The sequence below is a fragment of the Callospermophilus lateralis genome, chromosome 5, assembly GCF_048772815.1.
Source record: "Callospermophilus lateralis isolate mCalLat2 chromosome 5, mCalLat2.hap1, whole genome shotgun sequence".
NCBI classification, from domain to species: domain Eukaryota; kingdom Metazoa; phylum Chordata; class Mammalia; order Rodentia; family Sciuridae; genus Callospermophilus; species Callospermophilus lateralis.
In genome coordinates this window covers 36182214-36201799 of record NC_135309.1, presented here as the reverse complement: position 1 = coordinate 36201799, position 19586 = coordinate 36182214, and the positions used below count along the sequence as shown (strand labels likewise).

At 49.9% G+C, this 19586-nt stretch overlaps 1 protein-coding gene across 1 annotated transcript in view; it reads left to right on the top strand.

Annotated features, from left to right (window-relative positions):
* Fstl4 (follistatin like 4) overlaps positions 1-19586 on the top strand; it is a 392418-nt gene that overhangs the window by 274470 nt on the left and 98362 nt on the right. The window contains exon 6 of the mRNA XM_076855776.2: positions 2296-2419. Within this exon, the coding sequence (XP_076711891.1) occupies positions 2296-2419 (124 nt within the window). The remainder of the gene's footprint in view (positions 1-2295; positions 2420-19586) is intronic.

The following is a 19586-nucleotide window of genomic DNA, read 5'->3' as shown; positions in this document are numbered from 1 at the left end:
CTGGGGTCCAGGAGGCCCACAGCCAGGTGTGAAGATAAGCAAGAAAGTGAAGTCAGCATCCTGATGCCTTGAGTGGATGGGGGCAGCTCTTCCTCAGAGAACTACAGTGGCCACCAGAGCAGAGATGACAAGGATGTGTCACCTTATTTATGCCAGAGAAATCTTAACCATGGTACAGTGACCTCATCAAGGCAGTGAGGGGGTTACTGTGAAGGATTGAGGAAGGGAGTATTTTGGCTTATCACTGAGCCAGGTCCTTTGCCGGTGGCTAGTAAGCATGGGCAAGTCCCTTGCAATGTAGGACAGTGGCTGAAAGTACAAACTTCAGAGCCAAGCTGAGGTCTAGGGCTGCTTCCAATGTGTAGGAGCTGGTGGGTCTTAGGGGATGACCTCACTGTACTGGGCCTCCATTTCTCATCTGTGAGCCTCAAAGGATCATCATAGGATTAAAGGAGCTAAGGTGTGCTTAGCGCCTGGCACGCGGGTGTTCACAACAGACAACAGTGGCCATCATCATGGTCTTTGTCATTTCCTCCTTGATCTTTCAGCCATGCTCTGCTATAAGGTAGAGATGCCTGTCATCCCACTTCACAGATATTTTCAGATGAGGAAACTGAGATGCTAACAAATCAAGCAGCTTGCCCTAGTTGCGATCACTGCCTGAACAGGACGGAACTCAGGTGCAACCCAGGAATGTTGCTACGCATTCACCTGCCCTCCCCACAGCACCAGGTGTCTCCCACCAGGAGGTTCCATATGGTCCTCTCAAGGTCAGCAGGAAAAGCAAGCACTTGCAAAACCCAAGTGAGAATCAATGACTCAAGCCTGGAGTTGCAGGCTCCTTGCTCTCAGGCCCTCTGTTCCAGCCAGGCCCGAGACTGCTTCCTGGGCGCACCTTGGGAATCTCAGATGAGAGATTCACCCACACCTCACCCACAGCACATGCAACCCTGTGCATCCCAAGAGGCCTGCTGCCCATGGCCTCCAGAGAACCAGCAAATCTTTACCTCAGTCAGCACTTGGCCCCTGCTCTGGCTAAGACCCTAAGCGGCAATGCCAGTGTCCCATAGGTGACCTGAGCTGCTCTAGAAAAGCCCAGGTCCTGTTAGTTACAGCTTCCTGCAGGAAGAACCACCTGGTGGTTCCCTACAGTACAGGCTGGGCAGGGAGCGACAAGGGCAGGTGACATCGGCTTGCCTTGGGCGGAGGAACTTGGCACCCAGCTCCATGCAGCTCCCAAGTAGCTCCCTGGTAGACAGAACCTCCTTGGGAATGTTGCCCTAATCTAGCAGAGATGTGGCATGAGGCATCTGAAGCCATTAATAAGCATGGTAATTTGACTATGATTTCCTCTTTAAAATTTAATATATTTAAAGTCCATTCCATAAATCTGCCAAGCAAAGCCCAGCTAATGTGGGCTTTCCCTTGACACGGAATCAAAGGCGCAGGGGGAAAAAACTTGTTGGTCCTATGAAAAGTTAATCAATTTCCAATGCAGAAATAGACAAAGGGAAATTTTCATCTTTGAAAGATTGATCTCAGCCGTTATGGTTGATCTCCCTTTTATCGAATTCTCTCCCTTGCTGGGTAAGGGGTCATTTTTTTAACATTATCACATTAAATTGCCTTTAATATAACAGGGCAAGCTGAGAATGTTAAGCAAAGAGAAAACATCTTTGCCTTCCTCTCCCCTGCAAAATAAAATAAAATCATGTCCTCTGTTCTGAGATTTCCTTCTGAGTATTCTCCTGTGCTCCAACTCCAGCTGAGTGGGGAGGCCTGAAACCTCTACCCAAAGCTATCTTTTGGCATGTGGCTGGCCATGCTTGGGGTGGAGGGGTCTGCCTCCTGCAGCCCAGACCATGATCAGAAAAAGAGTCCATGAGGGTCCACCAGTAGAACGTAGCTCGGGCCTGGTCAGTAGAACGTAGCTGCCCCTTTCTGGGGGTGCCACAGCTAGGAGGTGCTCCTCTGGAAGTGGTAGGACTGGGGGTGCAGCAATGAAATACAACCATCAGCTTTGTGCTAGGGGAGCCAGGTGACCTTGGGAAAGTCTTTCTCTCTCTCTCTCTCTCTCTCTCTCTCTCTCTCTCTCTCTCCCCCTCCCTCCCTCCCTCCCTCAGTTTCCTCCTCTATAAAATGAGAGGATCAGACAAGACAAAACCAAAGAGCTTCAGATGTTTCACAGGCCCATTGAGCTTCCCAAAGCCCCCACTGGGCCTGAGCCACTTTCCAGCCACGTCCTTGACACTGAACTCAGTATGGCTCTGACCTTTTACCCTGCTCACCCCACAGCACATGTTGAAGGAGCAGGACCTAGAAGGGGACTTTCTGGGGTGTACGCCAGGAGACCTCCTCCGATTTGACGACTACAACAGCGACAGCTCCCTGAGCCTGCACGAGTTCTATACAGCCTTCCGTAAGTCAGGCCCCCATTTGGGGTCCCACGGGCACAGGGGCTCATGTCTGCAAATGCTCCTGCCTCACCATGGTGGTGGGCTTGGAATCTATCCCATTGTCTCCCCAGTGGGCTTCTTTGAGAGGTGGAAGTGTTGAGTTTGTTTTGCAACAAGCCTGAGCTATAAGAAAAGGATTAAAGGTGAATGGGTGGGAACAGAGTGGGCTCACCCTGTTCCTTTTAGGTAAACGGTTTTTCTCACTGAGTGTGACTGAAGCAGAGCTGTGAGGGGGATTCTGTGACTACAAATGGAGGGAACAAGTTTCAGGTCTATCCTTGGGCTGAAGCCTGGCCCTACTGGGGGGGAATCAATGCCTGGAGGAAAATCCTGCAGGAGAGCTGGAGGCCTGGCCAAGCAGGGCCAGGAAACAGTCACCACCCAAGGACAATGGAGAGTAAAGATCCCAGTTGAAGAAAGGCACAGGATCCCTGGAGAAACATGGAAAATAGGTGCTCTTGTGGCTATGGAGGAAGTATCTGGGTGGCCCATGTACAGGGACCCTGGTGCTTAACACCTGTGTGTGGATGGGCTATCTCAAGGACCTGTGACTTTGCCCTGAGGTGATCTTCCAAGAGATTACATCATGTAAACTACAGGCAGAGCTGGGACATCCCAGAGCTGTGAGCTGCAAGAGTTATCCCCAGACAGCAAGGAAGGGAAGGGCGCGTGCTGGGCCCAAACTGGGAATAAAGGGACATTCTTAGCCCCAGAGAGATGAAGAGATGAAACCCCTTTGTATTTGAGGGCACTCAGGCTCTATTTAGAGCAGGTCTTGTGAGCACCTTTCATTATGTGCCCTTGGGTGTGATCTGCAGGCTCATAGCACCTACCTGCAGGCTCTGGACCCGGGGTCATGGGTGTGGGTCCCCCACCAGGGCACTGAGTACCCTGAGCCACAGAATCTGGAATCCTCCCTCAGCCCTTACCTGGAGTTTCATTTTCAGAAAGGTATTTCCTGCTTCACATTGATATTTCTTTGAGCTGTCGTTATTGCAAATATTCTCAAGACCTGAGGAGTTTGTGCGATTCAATGGCAAGAAGGGCTCTTGTGGCAGATGGAAGAGGTACTTGGATGACATAAGGGAGAGAAACGAGTATGATTCTTCCTGAAGGGAAATGCCCATGTGATTGATGTGAAGGGGAGGGGCACTTTTGCAGTTCACAGCATCCTTAGTACCAAGGGCCTAAAGTTTGACCCTGAATTGCAGGGCTTTGCTTGATACAATGTGACTAGGCTTGGTCTCCATCTTCCTCCTCTCCGCCCTCTAGTAAAACTTATTCTGCTTCAGTTAGTTCCTATTAAGATGGGAATAACTGGGAGACTTTCTCCTGCTGTGGAAGGTATCTGTTCTGTGGACCAAGGAGCTTGTTCTCAAAAAGAAATCTCTAAATTTTAGAATGTTTCCTTAGACCTGGTTTCATAAGAGTTGATTGTTAAAATTATCAGGAATTTTTCAAGCAAACTGTTGAACAGTCAATAGCTTCAAATCAGCCACGGTGGGACTCTCCGCAGAAATTTATACCCCACAGATGCTACCCCAAAACTGGGGGAGGGATGCTTTTGTTTTCTCTGAGAGCCAGTTGCTAAGCAGCCACCTGCCTATCACTAAATGGGCCCTCCCTCCTGTCCTTAGCAATGGCTTCCTGCATTACTTTCTCCATCCACTTCCCCGGACTGAGATCCTTGATGATTCTACCCCCAAAAAACATAGATAATAGGGTAGTGCAATTAGGGCAGATGACAACAAGAGCGGTTGTCCAAGTCAGAACAGAAGTAGCATGTTTTCTGGGCACAGAAATGCATTTCTGGGCTCAGACCCCTCTGCCAAAAGAGCGGTGAAGGAAAAGGTCACTGTGTAATAGGAGCCGGAGCACCAGCTGGGGACAGTGGCATATACCTGCAATCTCAGCAGCTCGGGAAACTAAGGCAGGAGGATCATGAGTTCCAAGCCAACCTCAGCAATTTAGTGAGGACCTAAGTAACTTAGCAATACCCTGTCTCAAAATTTTAAAAAGAGGTGGGAGGGGTTGGTGGTTGCTCAGTGGTTAAGCACCCCAGGTTCAATCGGAAGGAAGGAAGGAAGGAAAGAAGGGAGGGAGGAAGGGAGGGAGGGAGGAAAGAAGGAAGGAAGGAAGGAAGGAAGGAAGGAAGGAAGGAAGGAAGGAAGGAAGGAAGGAAGGAAGGAAGGAAGGAAGGAAGGGCGAGCCAGAATCCCAGGCAGAAGTTGAGGAATTTGGAGGATACACCAGTTATCTCTATTCGTATGTCCCCAAATGACATCATGAAGAAGAGAATGGCTCTGCTTGGGTACCGTCCTTGTACTTGGTACTACAATAGCCTCTATTTCATAGGCCCCATCCCAGGGATGGATCTAGAAACACACAGCAAGCTCTTGGTTTTTCTGTGGAGGAAACAGAAGCATCCCTACTGCCTAGGATGAAAGAAGGCCTCCCCGGGCTTCCCTAATGAAGGTCATTATAATCGCAAGTCAACCTAAAAACAGGGGGTACATCATCCCCTCACCTCCAGCCATATGTCTCCGGCAGGGCAATGTGGCATCTGCTCCCTTCATTCCTAGATGATTATTTGAAAAGCTTTATAATCATCATTTTAAAGCAAATTAGGTACCGCTGTCTCCTTGGACTTGTTTTGAACCAGGCAGCCAAACCATTCATCACAGCCCAACCCAAATAATAGATATGCAATAAAATGAAAACTCACGGCCATTAAGGAAGCCACAAAATGAGTTACCCCAGCTATAAAGGCTTGACCCGCAGCCACTTAGAGTACACGAGGATCAATGGTTTTTCAATGTCACAGGAATGCTAAACTAAATTCCCATAGTAGATTTATGGTTCGGTGAATTTTACATAGGTAAATGAGACAGACAGGTACAACTTATTACCTAGCAATCGATGGGCATTACAGGAATCTCACTAAAATCCAAAAAAAAAAACAACAAAAAACAAAAAAAAAAGTCATATCTCAGACATGTCAGCAACATTTTGGATTCAATTTTAAGAACTAGAGCTGATAGTCTGGCAGCAGTTAAAAGTTTGGAATTTGATTTTCTAGTCTCTATTTTTATAGCATCCTTGGGTGCAAAGCACCCAAAATGGATTCTTCAAGGTGACTCCAGTCCTATAGCACCCCACCCACTTTGGTTTTTGGTACCAAACATTGAACCCAAGAGCACTTAACTACTGAGCCACATCCCAGCCCTTTCTATTTTTTTATTTTGAGACAGGATCTTGCTAGGTGCTGAGGCTGGCTTTGAACCTGTGATCCTCCTGCCTCAGCCTCCTAAGCCACTAGAATTACAGGCATGTGCCACCATGCCCATCCCCTATAACCTTTTGAAGCAGGCTTGATTGTTCTATTAAAGGTTGATGGTTTGGGGATCTTTTTCCTACAGAAGTGACTTGTATTTAAGAGTTTTTGAGATCGGGTGTAGGGGCTCCTTCCCCTGTGGCTGGCCTGGCCCTTGCTGGGCCAGTGTCTGTCATAGTCTGCAGCTAGTTGAGAATGAAATCAGAAATCCCATGGCTAGTGGCTGCCCATGCTCAGCTGAGCTGGCTCATGGTAGGGCTATACCTCCTTCCTGGCTCTGAAGAATGGTAATGTTCTGGATCGTCAGGACCACAGGGCCCTGACTGGGTGGGGGTTGGATCCCCTTCCTCGCTTCTGCATGTAAGCTGCCGGCAAGCAGGAAGGTAACCCTCCCCCAAGATAGGACGTAGGGCAGGTGATAGAGCCGTGGGAATCAGTTCCATCTCTTTCTATCAGATGGAGCTAAAGCTTCCAATCACCTTTATAGGAACCAGAATGAAATAGGAGGATGGCCCCTCACCCCCCTCTATCACCTAGCGTGCTTTTGGCTTCCTAAATCAAAGGCAGGTCTAAGAACTCCCGGTAGGCTGTGATCTCAAGACAGTCCCCTGCCCTCCCTTCCCACCTCTCCAGCAAGGAGCAGAGGCACCCAGCCCTGCTGTGGCAGGAACCCAGGCTCCAGGGTGGCTGGCGAATGAGATCCCTGGCCCTGTCTGTTCATCACAGTCAATTAATTTAAAAGTCGCTCATCTAAAAAGCTTCTCAATTATGCATGTTTTGCACTTTCCTGAGTGCTCAGGTTGGGTTCATGGGAAAAAAAAAAAACATGCTGCTTAAATGAGGATTTTTCTCTCTTTAAATTCATTATAAGTTTCTTCTGCTTTTTAGAAAGATACTTGTCCTTTTAATTAATCCTTCGAGGGCAACCCCAGTGAATGTGCTGGATGCAAGGGAAGGGTTTGAGCAGCTAGCCGTGCAAGATAAAGGGCTTCCCATGGTAATGTTCTGGATCGTCAGGACCACAGGGCTCTGGCTAGGTGGGGGTTGGATCCCCTCCCTCGATTCTGCTTGTAAGCTGCTGGCAAGCAGGAAGGAAAATGGTGTTTTCATCTAATCAGTGCCCTATTTCTGTAGACAAGGCAACTCTGAATCACATGGAATGGTCAGCTGGTGAAGTCAGAGTTGTTTTTCTGCCTTTGTTGCTGCAAAGTGGTATGGCTTCCCTGTCCACGTCCTTATCCTCTAGATGGATAATGCCTGGCTCAGGTCCAGACTTCCACACACTGGACATCAACCGGTCCTCACACTGCCCTGGGAAGAACAAAATGGCCAGATGAAATGGCAGCAAGCATCCTCCCTAACCAAACCTATTTAGCTCTTTACCTTGTAAAGTGAGTTCAGACAGGAAGTTCAATGACAAGGATAACTGTTTTATCCAACCCCTTTTGGTTCCTGAGTCATGAATAGTGCATAGAAAGATCATGGATAGCAGGAGGTTTGTCAAGACTTCTCTCTGGATTTCCTTGGAGATTTGAAGTTGGAGAGCCAGCAGTGCCTGTGGACTGGCTTCAGGGTGGCTGACAGCAAAAGCAACAGGGCCAAAGACTCCCTCACCCCAGAGAAAGAAGCTGGTCACCTCACACGGGACCTGCAAGTGAAGTGGCCCCAAACTGGATTCACTGGGCTTGTCCCCTCACTCTCTCAAGAGCACAAAAGAGTTCCAGAGCAGTGGCCAAAGGAGGAATTGAAAAGGTGGAAGACAGCAGGTTTAGGTCTCATTAGCCACCCTCCCAAGGACAGAGGTGGGATGGCTTCTTGACCTCAAGCATAGAGGGGGCTTCGTGGAACCTGCCGAATGAGTTTGCCCAGGGCCCCTGAGGCCAAGGCTCAATAACTGGGTCAGGGTCAGTGTACTCTCATCAGTATTGCTGTAGTTAGTAAGGGACCCTTAATACTCCAGTTATATAAAGAGGTACCAAGTATTTAACACGTGTCAGCACGGTGCATTATGTCCACTTTTACAGATAGAGAAATTAAAATTCTGAAAAGTTCAGTAGCCAACCCAAGGTCATACAACTCGAAGGTAGCAGAATCAGGATTGTACCCAACATCTGATTCCAGAAGTTTCTCAGTCATTTGAATCACGGTGCAACTCCTCTATGTTCTCAGATGAGGAGAATTTCACTGTCCCCAGAGTGATTTCCTGAAATATTAAGGCCCAGCTTAACAGCCTCCTCCTTCAGGATGTCTTCCTTGATTTTGTTCCCTCCACCAAGCCCCACACCCCTTCCTCGGTGCGTCCGCAGCACTGCGTTCATCTCTACATAGTAATAAACCTAGGAGCAAGTGGTTAAGAGTGTGGACCCAAAGTCCAAGTCACCCCTGGATTTGGATCCTTGTTCTGCCATTTACTAGCTGTGTGGCTTGAGATAACCGTTTACCAGAGGTTAAGCTGGCTTCAAGCTCCCCCTCTGTAAATAAAGGGCATAATAACCACCAACAGGGTTATTCAGGACTCAATGAAATAGTTTACACAAAGAGATGAGCACCATACCTTGCATATGGTAAGTGATAAAGTACACCTTAGGTCAGTGATAGAGGCTGTGAGAGTGGCCCTGAGGACATGCCCTTTCTCCTAGCCACCACTGTCCTGCCCTCTGACGTGAAGGCAGAGACTATTCTGCTCATCATGCTGCCATGCACCGGGAAGTCCTTGGTAAATGCTGCTCTGTGAGAAAATGAAGTCTATGGAGAAATACACTTGGCAAGCACGAGTCTGAATGTGATGTGACTGTGACTCAGGATCCCAGAGGGCCTTTGTGTGTCTCCAGAGAGCCTGGGGGAAGAAGGAGCAATGATAGGGCTTTGTGAGGGGCCTGCTGTGGGGCCCCTAGTGAGGAGCATTAGCCACCCTGGAGCAGGCCCGAGAGAGCACCCACGTGGTTGCCCCTGGCAGCCCAGACATCCCCAATCTGCTGACTGGGTGTCCCTGCCTCCCACATGAGCTAAAGATGCCTTAATGAAGACAAAAGTGATCCATCCCAGAAAGCCCCATCCTGCTCCCAGGGCTACTCATTGACCATTCAACCCTCCTCAGGATAAGTGTGCTCTTAGGCCATTAGGCCGCTATTTAATTACCTCCCCCAACAACTGTGCGCAGAGATAAGAGCTCCCGCTCAGCACTGCGCCTCAGCCTGTGGTTCCTGCCACCCACAGGCCACGTCCCAAGGAGGCAGCAGACCCTGGCTCCTGGGCTCTGAGCTTAGCCCCACCCCACTCTCCCCTGTCCCCCCTCCTCCCAGCAGGAGCTCAGCTCTGCGGCTATGCAAATCCACACACCTCATTCATGGAGTGTGGGTTTGTAGTTCCTCAGAGCTCAGTGGCTAGGAACCCAAAACACATCAGAGTACCCTCCGCAGCACCAGCCTCCCATGTCAAGCCCTGTCACAAAATCATGGAAAATGCACAGTCTGTAGTCTTGAAGGCTCTGCATGGGGGGGGGGGGGGGATGCAGCTGCAAACTGGAGATCCTGGCAGCCCCAGGTCCCAAGCAGGGCCCTGGAAAGCAGGCTTCCAGAGCACAGAGGCCCAAGCTCCCTGCTCACTTGGGTGCAGAACTGTGCAAGGAAGACCACTGCTAGGGGTCTGGAGTCTGCTGTAGAGCTGGTATGCACCAAGTCACTGAGTGGCCACCAGCCAGAACATTTCAGAGGAGCCTAATCAGGGCAGAGAGAGGACCATGCGCAAAGGTTGAGGAATTGAGATGGGAAGGCTTAAGAGGAGGAAAACCAAGAACGATAAGGCAGTGTCAGGTCAACAAAACACTCCTAGAGCCCACTCTAGCAAGCAAGGGGTAGAAACCCAGCTGTGAGCCAGACCCCATCAGGCCCTGACGGCAGGGAGCTTGTGGACTTGGCAGAGAGGCAGTTGGGGAACAGAAAGAGGGACAAATACACAGAAGCTGAGCCAGAGTGTGCTGGGTACAGGGAGGACCAACTGTTCACAGAGAGGTCCTGGAGGGATGTTTGAGCTGAGACCTGAACACCCTATATTGGAGAAAACCAGGCAAAGAGCAAGGAGAACGGCATCCCACACAGGTGGGCAGCGTGTGCTCCTGTGGGGCAAAGGATTGGGGGTGAGGATGTAGTCCCCAGGGTGCAGTGGTGATGGGTGGGGCCCAGGCCACAAAAGCTGGTGCTGGGAGAAGCCCACTTGACTTAGAGCTGGGGGAGGACTCATCCCAAGCAGCCACGTCACCTTGTCAGACAGGCCTGCCAGGAGGCCCCGTCACTGCTGGTGCCAGCCCAAGCAAATCACTGGAGAGGGGACCGAGTATCAGTGGAGAGCTGGATGTGGCCTTTGAAGCTTTCCAGTGATGACTATCAGGACAAAAAAAAAAGTGAGCAGGGCTATTCTCTATGGTCTGAGTACCTGGTCTCTGTCCTCCTAATCTCTGCCTTGCCATATGAAAACAGAAACAAAGCCAACTGCCCCACTGGAAAAGCCATCCGTGGTCCTTTGGCAGGTATCAATGAGTGCCACATGAAGAGTAGGGGTGACAGGAATGAGACTCCCATCCATGCATTAGAGCTCTGGGTAGGACAATCTCTGCCCTCTACACCACGGAAGGGTCAATTCTGAGCAGAACTGATGCTTGCTGGCTCTTTCCCTGTACCAGTTTTTCCTCCTCTTCATCTTCCTCCTCCCCCACCTCAGACCCAGGCTGCCTCTTTCCCATCTCCAATGGCTTCCTCCTAACAGGTGTGTTGAGACTCAACACTCTCTAGCATTGTCTAGAGCTGAGTCTTCAAGCATTTCCATTTTTTAAAGATCCCAGCTGGAAGCTGCCCATGGCCTCAGAACAGAGCAATTGAATAGTAGAAAATGAACTAATTACAGGTTTTTATTGAAAATCTATTACATACAAATTGCAAAGAAAACTCATTAAAATATGATGCCTTGGTGATTTTTTTTTTAACCCTCCTCTTAGATAGGCCCAGGTGGGGTAGTTGGATACCTTGTCTGTCACTGTTCATGGATGGCAGAGCAGTGTCACACAGCCCAGCCTGACTTTATGTACCATGGAGAAACTCAAAATTTTGCACGGAACAGAGAGCTTGCTGAATGTTAGTAAATACTTTAAAGCGGCTGCAGAGAAAACAAAGAATTTCATTACAAAGATATAAAACATGAATGATTGAAATGTCAGCTTTTTACCAGGACAGCACAGTATTGTCCTCATAAATCTCAGTGTTTTTGCAAAGCTTTGTGAAGATTTCAACATGCAATTAAGCCCTGAAGGTCACATTTCCAATTCTCAAGTTTGCTCCCTTGGATCATGGTGTTGGGAAGGCTCAGAATGGGAATGGTGAGCCATCCACACCCCAGAACTCAGAGAGGTTCTCAATGTGGCCAATGCTGCCTCCAGGATCCAAGCAAGAGCACAGGCACCAGCTGGGCATGGTGGCATACACCTGTAATCCCAGAGGCTCTGGAAGCTGAGATAGGAGGTGAAAGGAAAGTGACCACAACACTTGGAGCGACCAAGAGATCTTTATTGCAGCAGTGAGAAAGAGGAGAAGAGAGAGAAAGAGAGAGAGAGAAAGAGAGAGAGAGAAACAAGAAAGCACAAGAGAGAGGGGCCTTGCAGGAGAGAGTTTTTATAGCCCAGATTTAGTGGGGTCTTTGGATCTGCAAGCTGCCTTGTTGGCATACAATGATTATACAGGTGATAAAGGATCAGACAGAGGGGGGTTTGAGTGCCAGGGCTATCAGCCCTGCCTTCCCTGCACCTAACAGGAGGATCATGATTTCAAAGCCAGCCTTAGCAACTTAGTGAAGCCCCAAGCAACTCAGTGAAACACTGTCTCTAAATAAAATACAAAAAGGGCTGGGGATGTGGCTCAGTGGTTGAGCATGCCTGGGTTCGATCCCCAGTATGGAAAAAAAAAAAAAAAAAAAAAAGCACAAGAACCAAGCTTAGCAAAACACGGGGTGCAGCCCCAGCCTCCTTGGCCTGCCAGCAGCACCCTCACCTCAGTGTGGGGTGAGAGGTGTGGACTGTGAGGCACCTGGTGATGACCAGGTGTTCTGAGGCCTGGGAAAGGCCCACCTAGGTGTATTTCTAAAAGGCAAACAACACTTCCTAAGGATGTAGCGACCCAGGAAGGATGCTTGGAGCACAGGCACTTGTCCTTTACCTGTTGGCCTGTCCTTCCTCTCCAGTCACCTTTTTCTAGGCTCTGGGACAGCACCCAGCAAACCCCCACCTCCAGCATTGTATGGCCCCAGCTCATGGGTTGCACAGGGCATAAGATGGGTCCTGAGCTAGAGAGTGGTAGAGAGGTGAGGGGAACTTCACTCCAGTGAGACATAGCCACTAACTGAGTAAACAGCCTGTGGCCACACTCAAGGCTGGAGGTACTCAAGCCCCAAGAGTGGGTGGGGGCTGGTGAGGAACTATCTGAAAATCCATACCTTGGGGACAGACAAGCCCTGGTTAGGCACAGAGAGGCATCAGGTGTCCAAGCAGTAACTGCCGGCAAAAGACACTCAAGCAGTGGAGGAGGAGGAACCGGAAATCCCAGTGGGCTGGTGACCACCTTAGATTTCCCAGACATCTGCAGTCCCTACTGGCTCACTTGCCCTTCCCTAATTATGTCCCTTAAGGAGCAACTCATCAGTCCCAGAGGCTGAAGGCACCTCCCCTGGCCCAGAGTCCGGCCTTTCCCCAGGCCCTCCCTCTGAGGCAGTGAGGATGGTAGGTGGCAGGAATACAGATGGTAGGTGGTTTGGGGACAAGAGTGTCACCAAAGATTGTAACAAAAGGGACAAAGCAGCAGGCAAGAAGGGCAAAGAGGAAGGAAGGGGCCCTTCTGGGAGTGGGCCAGGATGTGACTGCCCCAGGCATTTGTTCTAGCTGGAGGACAAAGCCAGCCGGAGAGGTAGAGAAGCCTGGCGCTTTCCACCTGAAAGTATTCAGCCTGGTACGCAGTAGGTGCTTATGGAAAGGACGGAGACAATGATGGGCTTTTTTTTTTCCTTTGTACAGAGAAAAGGTTCAGAGTGGTTGTAAGTTCCCAGAGAGAAGGAAGAACAATTGAGAGGTCACCTGGTTGGCCAGGCACAGCACTAGCCATGTTGGTGGCCCACCATAGTTCCACAGGTGTTCAGTGAGCTGAGGCTGGCTCAGCAGAGAGGTGATGGCTTTTTACCATGCTCCACTCACTCACTGCTGTCTTTGGTGGGATTTCTTTTCCCCAAAAGCTGGCCTTCCACTGGACAGTGTCAAGCCATCCCTAGCTCCTTGTATAACAGGGCATCTGACAAGTCCTTACCAAATGCCTCCTGCAGGCTTGCTGGACGCTGTGAGGAGGCTCAATCTAAGAAGTAAAGTGGGATTAAAATGCATTTTGCAGTAATGGGTCTGGGCCCAAATCTCATCTGATCTCCCTGTGTGAAGAGCCTGCAAGTTCAGAGGGTCATGGTGGTTTGTGGGCATTGGTCTTTCTGGCTCTTTAGGGTCTTCGGAAGCAGAAAAGGGAGACCACAGCAAGGGCAGCAAGAGAATAAGTCCATGGGAGATGTTTCCCAGTGATGGAGGAGCAGAAGTTCTGCCTCTGTGCTCTGAGCCCAGAGTTCCCACAGGCCATGGTGGGATTCTAGGGTCTCAAGCTTTTGCCTTTGTGTATGAAGTCTGCTGATGTCTATAGACTGTGGGGTCCTGTGGTGACTGGGACAAGCAAACTCTCATAACTAGTTGGTTGAACCTCAGGCCGGACAAGCAGGAAAACGGTTTGGTTCTCCCCTGTGACTTCACTGGGAATCACTTAGCTGCAGGCTAAGGATGGTGAGCTGAGGACACACACCCCCATTTGGCCACCACGAAGGGACCTAGTGTCTCTGGTCAGCAGGGTACTTGGTAACGGTTTCTATTTCAAGCTGCAACCAGATATCAGAAGCAGTCCTCCTAGCACCCCATTTCCTTCATAAATCTTCCTGGGGAGGGTGCAGGGAGCCTGGCGGGTGAGCCCCAGGCAGCCGGCTGCTGAGCCTTGGAGAGTTCTTTTCCAAATGGTGCAGGCATTTTGTTTTCAGACAGGGGCTTCAGGCAGAACAACTGTTGTGCACCTGTTGAGACTGCAAATCACATCCAGCTGGGGATGGACAGGGGCCCAAAGGATGCTCTCCTGTCTCCACAGGTGGTGGGTGCGCCAGATGCAACACAGGGCTCCCACATGCCCCATGTTCTCTGGGCTTACGGTCTCCCCAGACATTCTCAAGCCTCCTCAGACAGCCTCCACCAGCCAGCTGCTAATGGTTCTCCAGAGCTGCTGCCTGCTGAGCATTCCCTGCAGGCCAGATGCTGCCCAAGGCACATGGCACTTCTACATCACTTCTCCTGACCTCCAAGTTCTGAAGATGAGGAAGCTGAGGCCCAGGGAGGTCAGGAGCTGCAGAGACTAACTCAAAGCCATGTCTCCAATTCTAGGCTGGCTAGAGCAGAGGGCACAACTAAGCGTTCAGAGAATTGCAGCCCCTGCTCTAGCCAGGACCCACCAGAATCATTTCGCCCTACCCCCGACCCTAACCTCATGTTGCTGCAGAGGGCAGGGCCCTGCACCAGCGTCCACTTTGGGAATCCTGAAGTGGGTACTTTTAGATGCATGTTACCCAGATCCCTTTTAGGTGACACTATGACAGGCACAGAATTCCTGTCCCACAGATTGATGGGCAGTTGAACAAAGCCTCAGAGCTCCCTGCTCTACAGGGAAGCAACATCCCCAAGGAGCAGGCCTATGGTTCCGAACAGGGGTCCCCACACACCCTGAGTTATCCAGGCCCCCGTGGAGTATGCTTTCCTCTGAGGCACATAACCCGTCCTGTTCCAATCCCTTCCCAGCTCCCACAGGTAAATGTACTTCCAGAGTCTCCTCTTGCTAGCCCTGTCCAGCCCTAGTTTTGATCCCGGGCCTGCTGCTTAGAACATGCTGGTTCTTGGGAGTAAGGTTCAAAGTCAGGGAAGTGGCAGCTTAGAAACAAAGATCACATCCTTGCCTTTCCAGTATATTCAGGGCACCCATCCCCGGGGCTGACTTACTGACACTTGATTAACGGCTCACAGCTGTTAGAGGAGTCCTTGGGAAGCCCTGGGCTGAGCACTGGCCAGGCAGCAGCTGTACTGGACCATAAGAGGGGCTGCCATCCTTTAGTGCTGAGGGCACAGTGGAAATTTAAAGGTCAGTAGAATCAACCTGAGAGTGATTCCGACAGAACAAATGGAAACAGGTCAGGAGCTGGGCCTAAGAGGACTAGAGGTCAAATTACTTAGCATTGAGAAAGGTCCTGCCAGGTATGGTGGCACACCCTGTGATCCCAGTGGCTTGGGAGGCTGAGGTAGGAGGATCATGAGTTCAAAGCCAGCCTCAGCAAAAGCAAGGCACTAAGCAAATCAGTGGGACTTTGTTTCTAAATAAAATACAAAATAGGGCTAGGGATGTGGCTCAGTGGCTGAGTGCCCCTGAATTCAATTCCCAGTACCAAAAAAAGAAAGAAAGAAAGCTCCTGCCACTGGCCAAGGGCCCCCCACCAACTCCAGGAGCAGGAAGACTCTCCCCCTCTGGGAGACCATGGTAATGGCCTGCATCACAGCCCCCAGCACATGGGAGCAGAATCGGTGCAAGGTGAGGCTGAACCTGTCCATCCTGCCACCTGCCCTGCCTTCCACAAGGGCCCTCGAAGCCTGACTGGGGTTCCAAGTTCTGTTCATTTGTCCTGGGTCCCACCCTCCCCAAACCACAATCCCTCTTGCTTTCAGGGGAGGGATTGCACTTTCCCAGACAATGTGTGGGCGGTAGGAGGCTTTGAAGGCCCTGCAGCGCAGCCTTTCTGGGAGGGTCGCTTCCCTTGATTGAGGAAGAATGCCAGTGTGCTTCCGCTTGAAATGTTCTCTTGCATTCTCTAAAGTAAATTAATGATAAAGATATGAGCTGAGCAGGGTCCCTGGTCCCTGGAGTCCACTCTGCATTCTTCAGAGGCTGATTGTCCACTTTGGAATATTCCTGACCAGCCTCCCTGCCTTCCCACCTGCCTATCACCACCTGGGAAGTTTGAAAACAGCCGGTGTGAAAGAGAAGGGGCATAGGGAGGAGACAGAACTCAAAGCCGCTGGGTGTGCTGCTGAATATCCGTTCTGGGCAGTGGTGGCTTTGAAAAGGAGGGAGGAATTTGGGATTAAATGGACCTAGGGTGAAGGGAATGGGCATATCTGGCTTTGTGGGCTTTGCTCCATGCTCCTGTGCCCACCTCCCTTGCAAGTCAAGAGAGGCTATCAATCAATCTTGCTGGAAGGGCATAGACCCAGGCCAAGGCCATGATCCGGCTGCCAGACTTAAGGGCCCAGACACTCTATAAGCAGCACTGGTCACAGACCCCAGAGTCTAGGCAGCTCAGCATTAAACGGAGTAGGTTGAACTAGACTAACAGCTCCCAATTCTACTGCTTTGAAGAAAAATATCTCAGAAAGCTGAGACCCTTGTTTGTTCTGTGATATCTGCAAATAAAAGTCTTCCACAGTGCCCAGGGTGCTGGAAGTGGTGGTGGTTCATTATAGGGGAGTTGTTTGGTCCTTTCAATGGCACAGCCACAATGGCTGGGCCCAGGCCTCAGCACTTACCCTGGGTGTGTAGATGGCTTCCTTGAGGCCAATTCCTAATCCTCAGATGAGGGTGTCCTGATACCATAGAGGCTTCCAGGGTACATGGCCTGTAAGCAGTTGTCCCTTGGGTCTCTATAGAGGACAGAAAGCCCCCAAAGTGAATTGAGACAGGTACCAAGTGGCTCAGCACCATGGCTTCATTTACTGGAGGAAACCTGCCATTGTGACAGCCATGCTCTTTGAAGTCACAAAGGTAACAAAGTTAGGAAGCTCTTGGGCTCCGGCTCTAAGCAGATGTGGATTGAAGGAAAGGCCTCAAATGGAAGCAACAGGTGCCTAATTGCTCTCATAGAGCCATGCGTACCTGGCATCTGCCTTAGGCAAGTTCTGGTCTGGGCCCTAGGAAGAGAGTGCCAACATAGTCTACAAATCTCCTACTGAGAAAACCATTCAGGGTTCACAGCCAGGAAGCCCACCCATGATGGACATCCCGTGTGGGCAGGACACAGCACCCAACACACAGTGCGGAGGTACCACAGCTTGAAGGCCAAGCATCGTGGGGCTCCCAGCATGCTGCACGGCTTGCTTTGGAAGCCGTATAATTAATTTCAGGTAATAATATAGCAATAATAGCTGATGCTAAGCTGTTCTAAGTGGATTCATTAATCCTTACAGCAATCTATGAGGGAGGAACTATCATTATCCCTTTTGACAGATGAGGTCCAGAAGCACTGTGAACTTGACTAACTTGCCCATGTCTTGGACCTAGAGAGCCACAGACCAGTCTTGAGGCCAGGAGTCCAGCTTCATAGCCTGAGCTCCTACCTACTAAGCTGCACTGCCTCTCAAACCACTCTAGACCGTTTTGTTACCCAGCATCTGTCTCACGAGGGCCCTTAGGTACCCCAGATTTGGCCCTGCTGATATGAGTGGCCAAAGGAGGTGATTTATCCAGATAAGGGGCAGAGAACTGCTGACCCCAACACTACCCATGCCCATCCTCAGCACCCTATCCCACAAGGACTGCCCCAGAAAGCACCCAGCTTTAGAGTCTGCCCTGCCCAGTGAAGTATGCAAAGGACAAGAGCAAGGCGTCAAGGACCTGGACCAGTTTGGCAAGCACTTCCTGAGGCTCCATATCCTGAGCCATAGACATCTTCAGGCTATAATTATACCATCTTAGAGGTGAGAAAACCAGGACACAGAGAGATTAAGTAACTTGCCTATGACCACCCAGCTGGAATGCACACCAAGGATGTGAAACCAGACATGGTAGCTCCAGAGACCCGTCTGCATGTCTGAAGAGGCCACATGCCACACATGAGTCCATACCTTATCTTGAGGATAGGTATAAGAGCCCCCTCTATTCCTGGCAACCTGGGGCTCACATGCTCCATCTTTATGCCTGATCTAATCATGAAAACAGAGTCGCTTTCTTTCCTTAATCAGGAGGCTGATTCTTCCCCTGACTGTCAGGAATGTTGTAAAACTCAATTAATACACATTTGCAAAATGCTTTGAGATCCCACGTGCAGGATACGACACATTAGTGCAAAATCATTTTTCCGTGATACTATTTGGCATGAAAAATCATCCTTTTGGCTCTGGTAGAGAAACCTTTTGCAAGACGTTTCCCACCAAAGGAAACAGTTTCTGGTTCTGGAGGGCAGCCTGATACACTCAGCATGTTCCACCGTGTGGCCTCAGACCACAATGCCCCCACCACCCCCAACCCCCTGGAAACAGCACACAGCCATTCACACAAATTTTTCCTGGTGAGTGCTGCTGTAGGTGATGGAGGTTCCACCGGTTTCAAAGCAAAAATCGTCATGCTCATAGAACTTACATTGCAGGGAGGAGTGCCCTTTTGAGAACAGTGCAGAGGGAAGTGCAGGACAGGGTGGGCAGTGGAGAGAAAAATTTAAATGCAGTAATCAGAGAAGACCTCTCCATAAAGACCCAGTATTGAGAGGCAAGAGCCTTAGCAATGCAGGTACCAGGGGAAGATACATTCCTGGCCATTAGGTAAGAGTAGGTCTGGTATCTGGAGTGCTGTGGGAAGGAGGGGCTGAGGTTAGTGGTTCTGGGGCCTGGAAGCCAATATAAAGACTTTCTTCACATTGGATGAAACAAAGTCTTTCAAGTTGAGGAGTGCTACGATGTCACTTTATAATTTAAAGGAATCATTTGGCTGCTTTTTTGAGAAAAGATTATTACAGGGCAACAGTAGATGCAGGCAAATTAACCATGAGGCTGTAGAAATTATCCAGGTGAGAGATGATGATGGTAAAAGGAGGGTAAGATGATAGCTATATCTCAAAGGGTGGTGCCAAAGAGATTCTCTGATGGGTTGCAATGGTTATGTGAGTCTGGGGCATCCCAAGCCTTTTGGCATGAGGACTGGAAGGACGGAGTTGCCATCAACTGAGATGGAGAGGCTATGGTTAGAGTAGGTTTGGGAAGGAGGGTCAAGAGTTAATTTTCAGCTGGGCACAGTAGTACATGCCTGTAATCCCAATGACTCGGGAGGTTGAGGCAGGAGGATCACAAGTTCAAACCCAGCCTCAGCAACCTAGTTAGGCCCTGAGAAACTCAGCAAGAACCTGTCTCTGATAAAATAGAAAAAAAGGGCTGGGGGTGTGGGCTCAGTGGTTAAGCACCCCTGGGTTTAATCCAAGAAGAAGAAGAAGGTGGAAGAGGATTATTATTATTATTATTATTATTATTATTATTATTATTATTATTATTAACTTTGGGCTGTATTGAGTTTGAGATGCCATCAGACACCCAGGTGGGGATGTTGTAGAGGTAGTTGGGAATTCAGAGCTGAGTTCAAGGGAGACGTCTGGGCTAAAGATGGAGCATTTAGAAGTCCTCAGAATTTTGACAATGTTTTAAAATTATGAGGTTGGACAAAATCACTGAGTGGGTGACTGTGGATGGAGGATGTCCAAGACTGAGCCCTAGAGTCCCATGAGAAGAAGTCAAGGAGATGAGGGGAAGGCAGACAAGAGAAAGTGCAGGGGGCAGGGGATCAGGTTAATGCAATGTCCTGGGATCCAGGAGAAGAATGAGTAAGGAGGCGGCCAGCTGTGCCAGTGGGAAGGCTAGTTAAGATAGGACAAAGAGAAGTATGGTA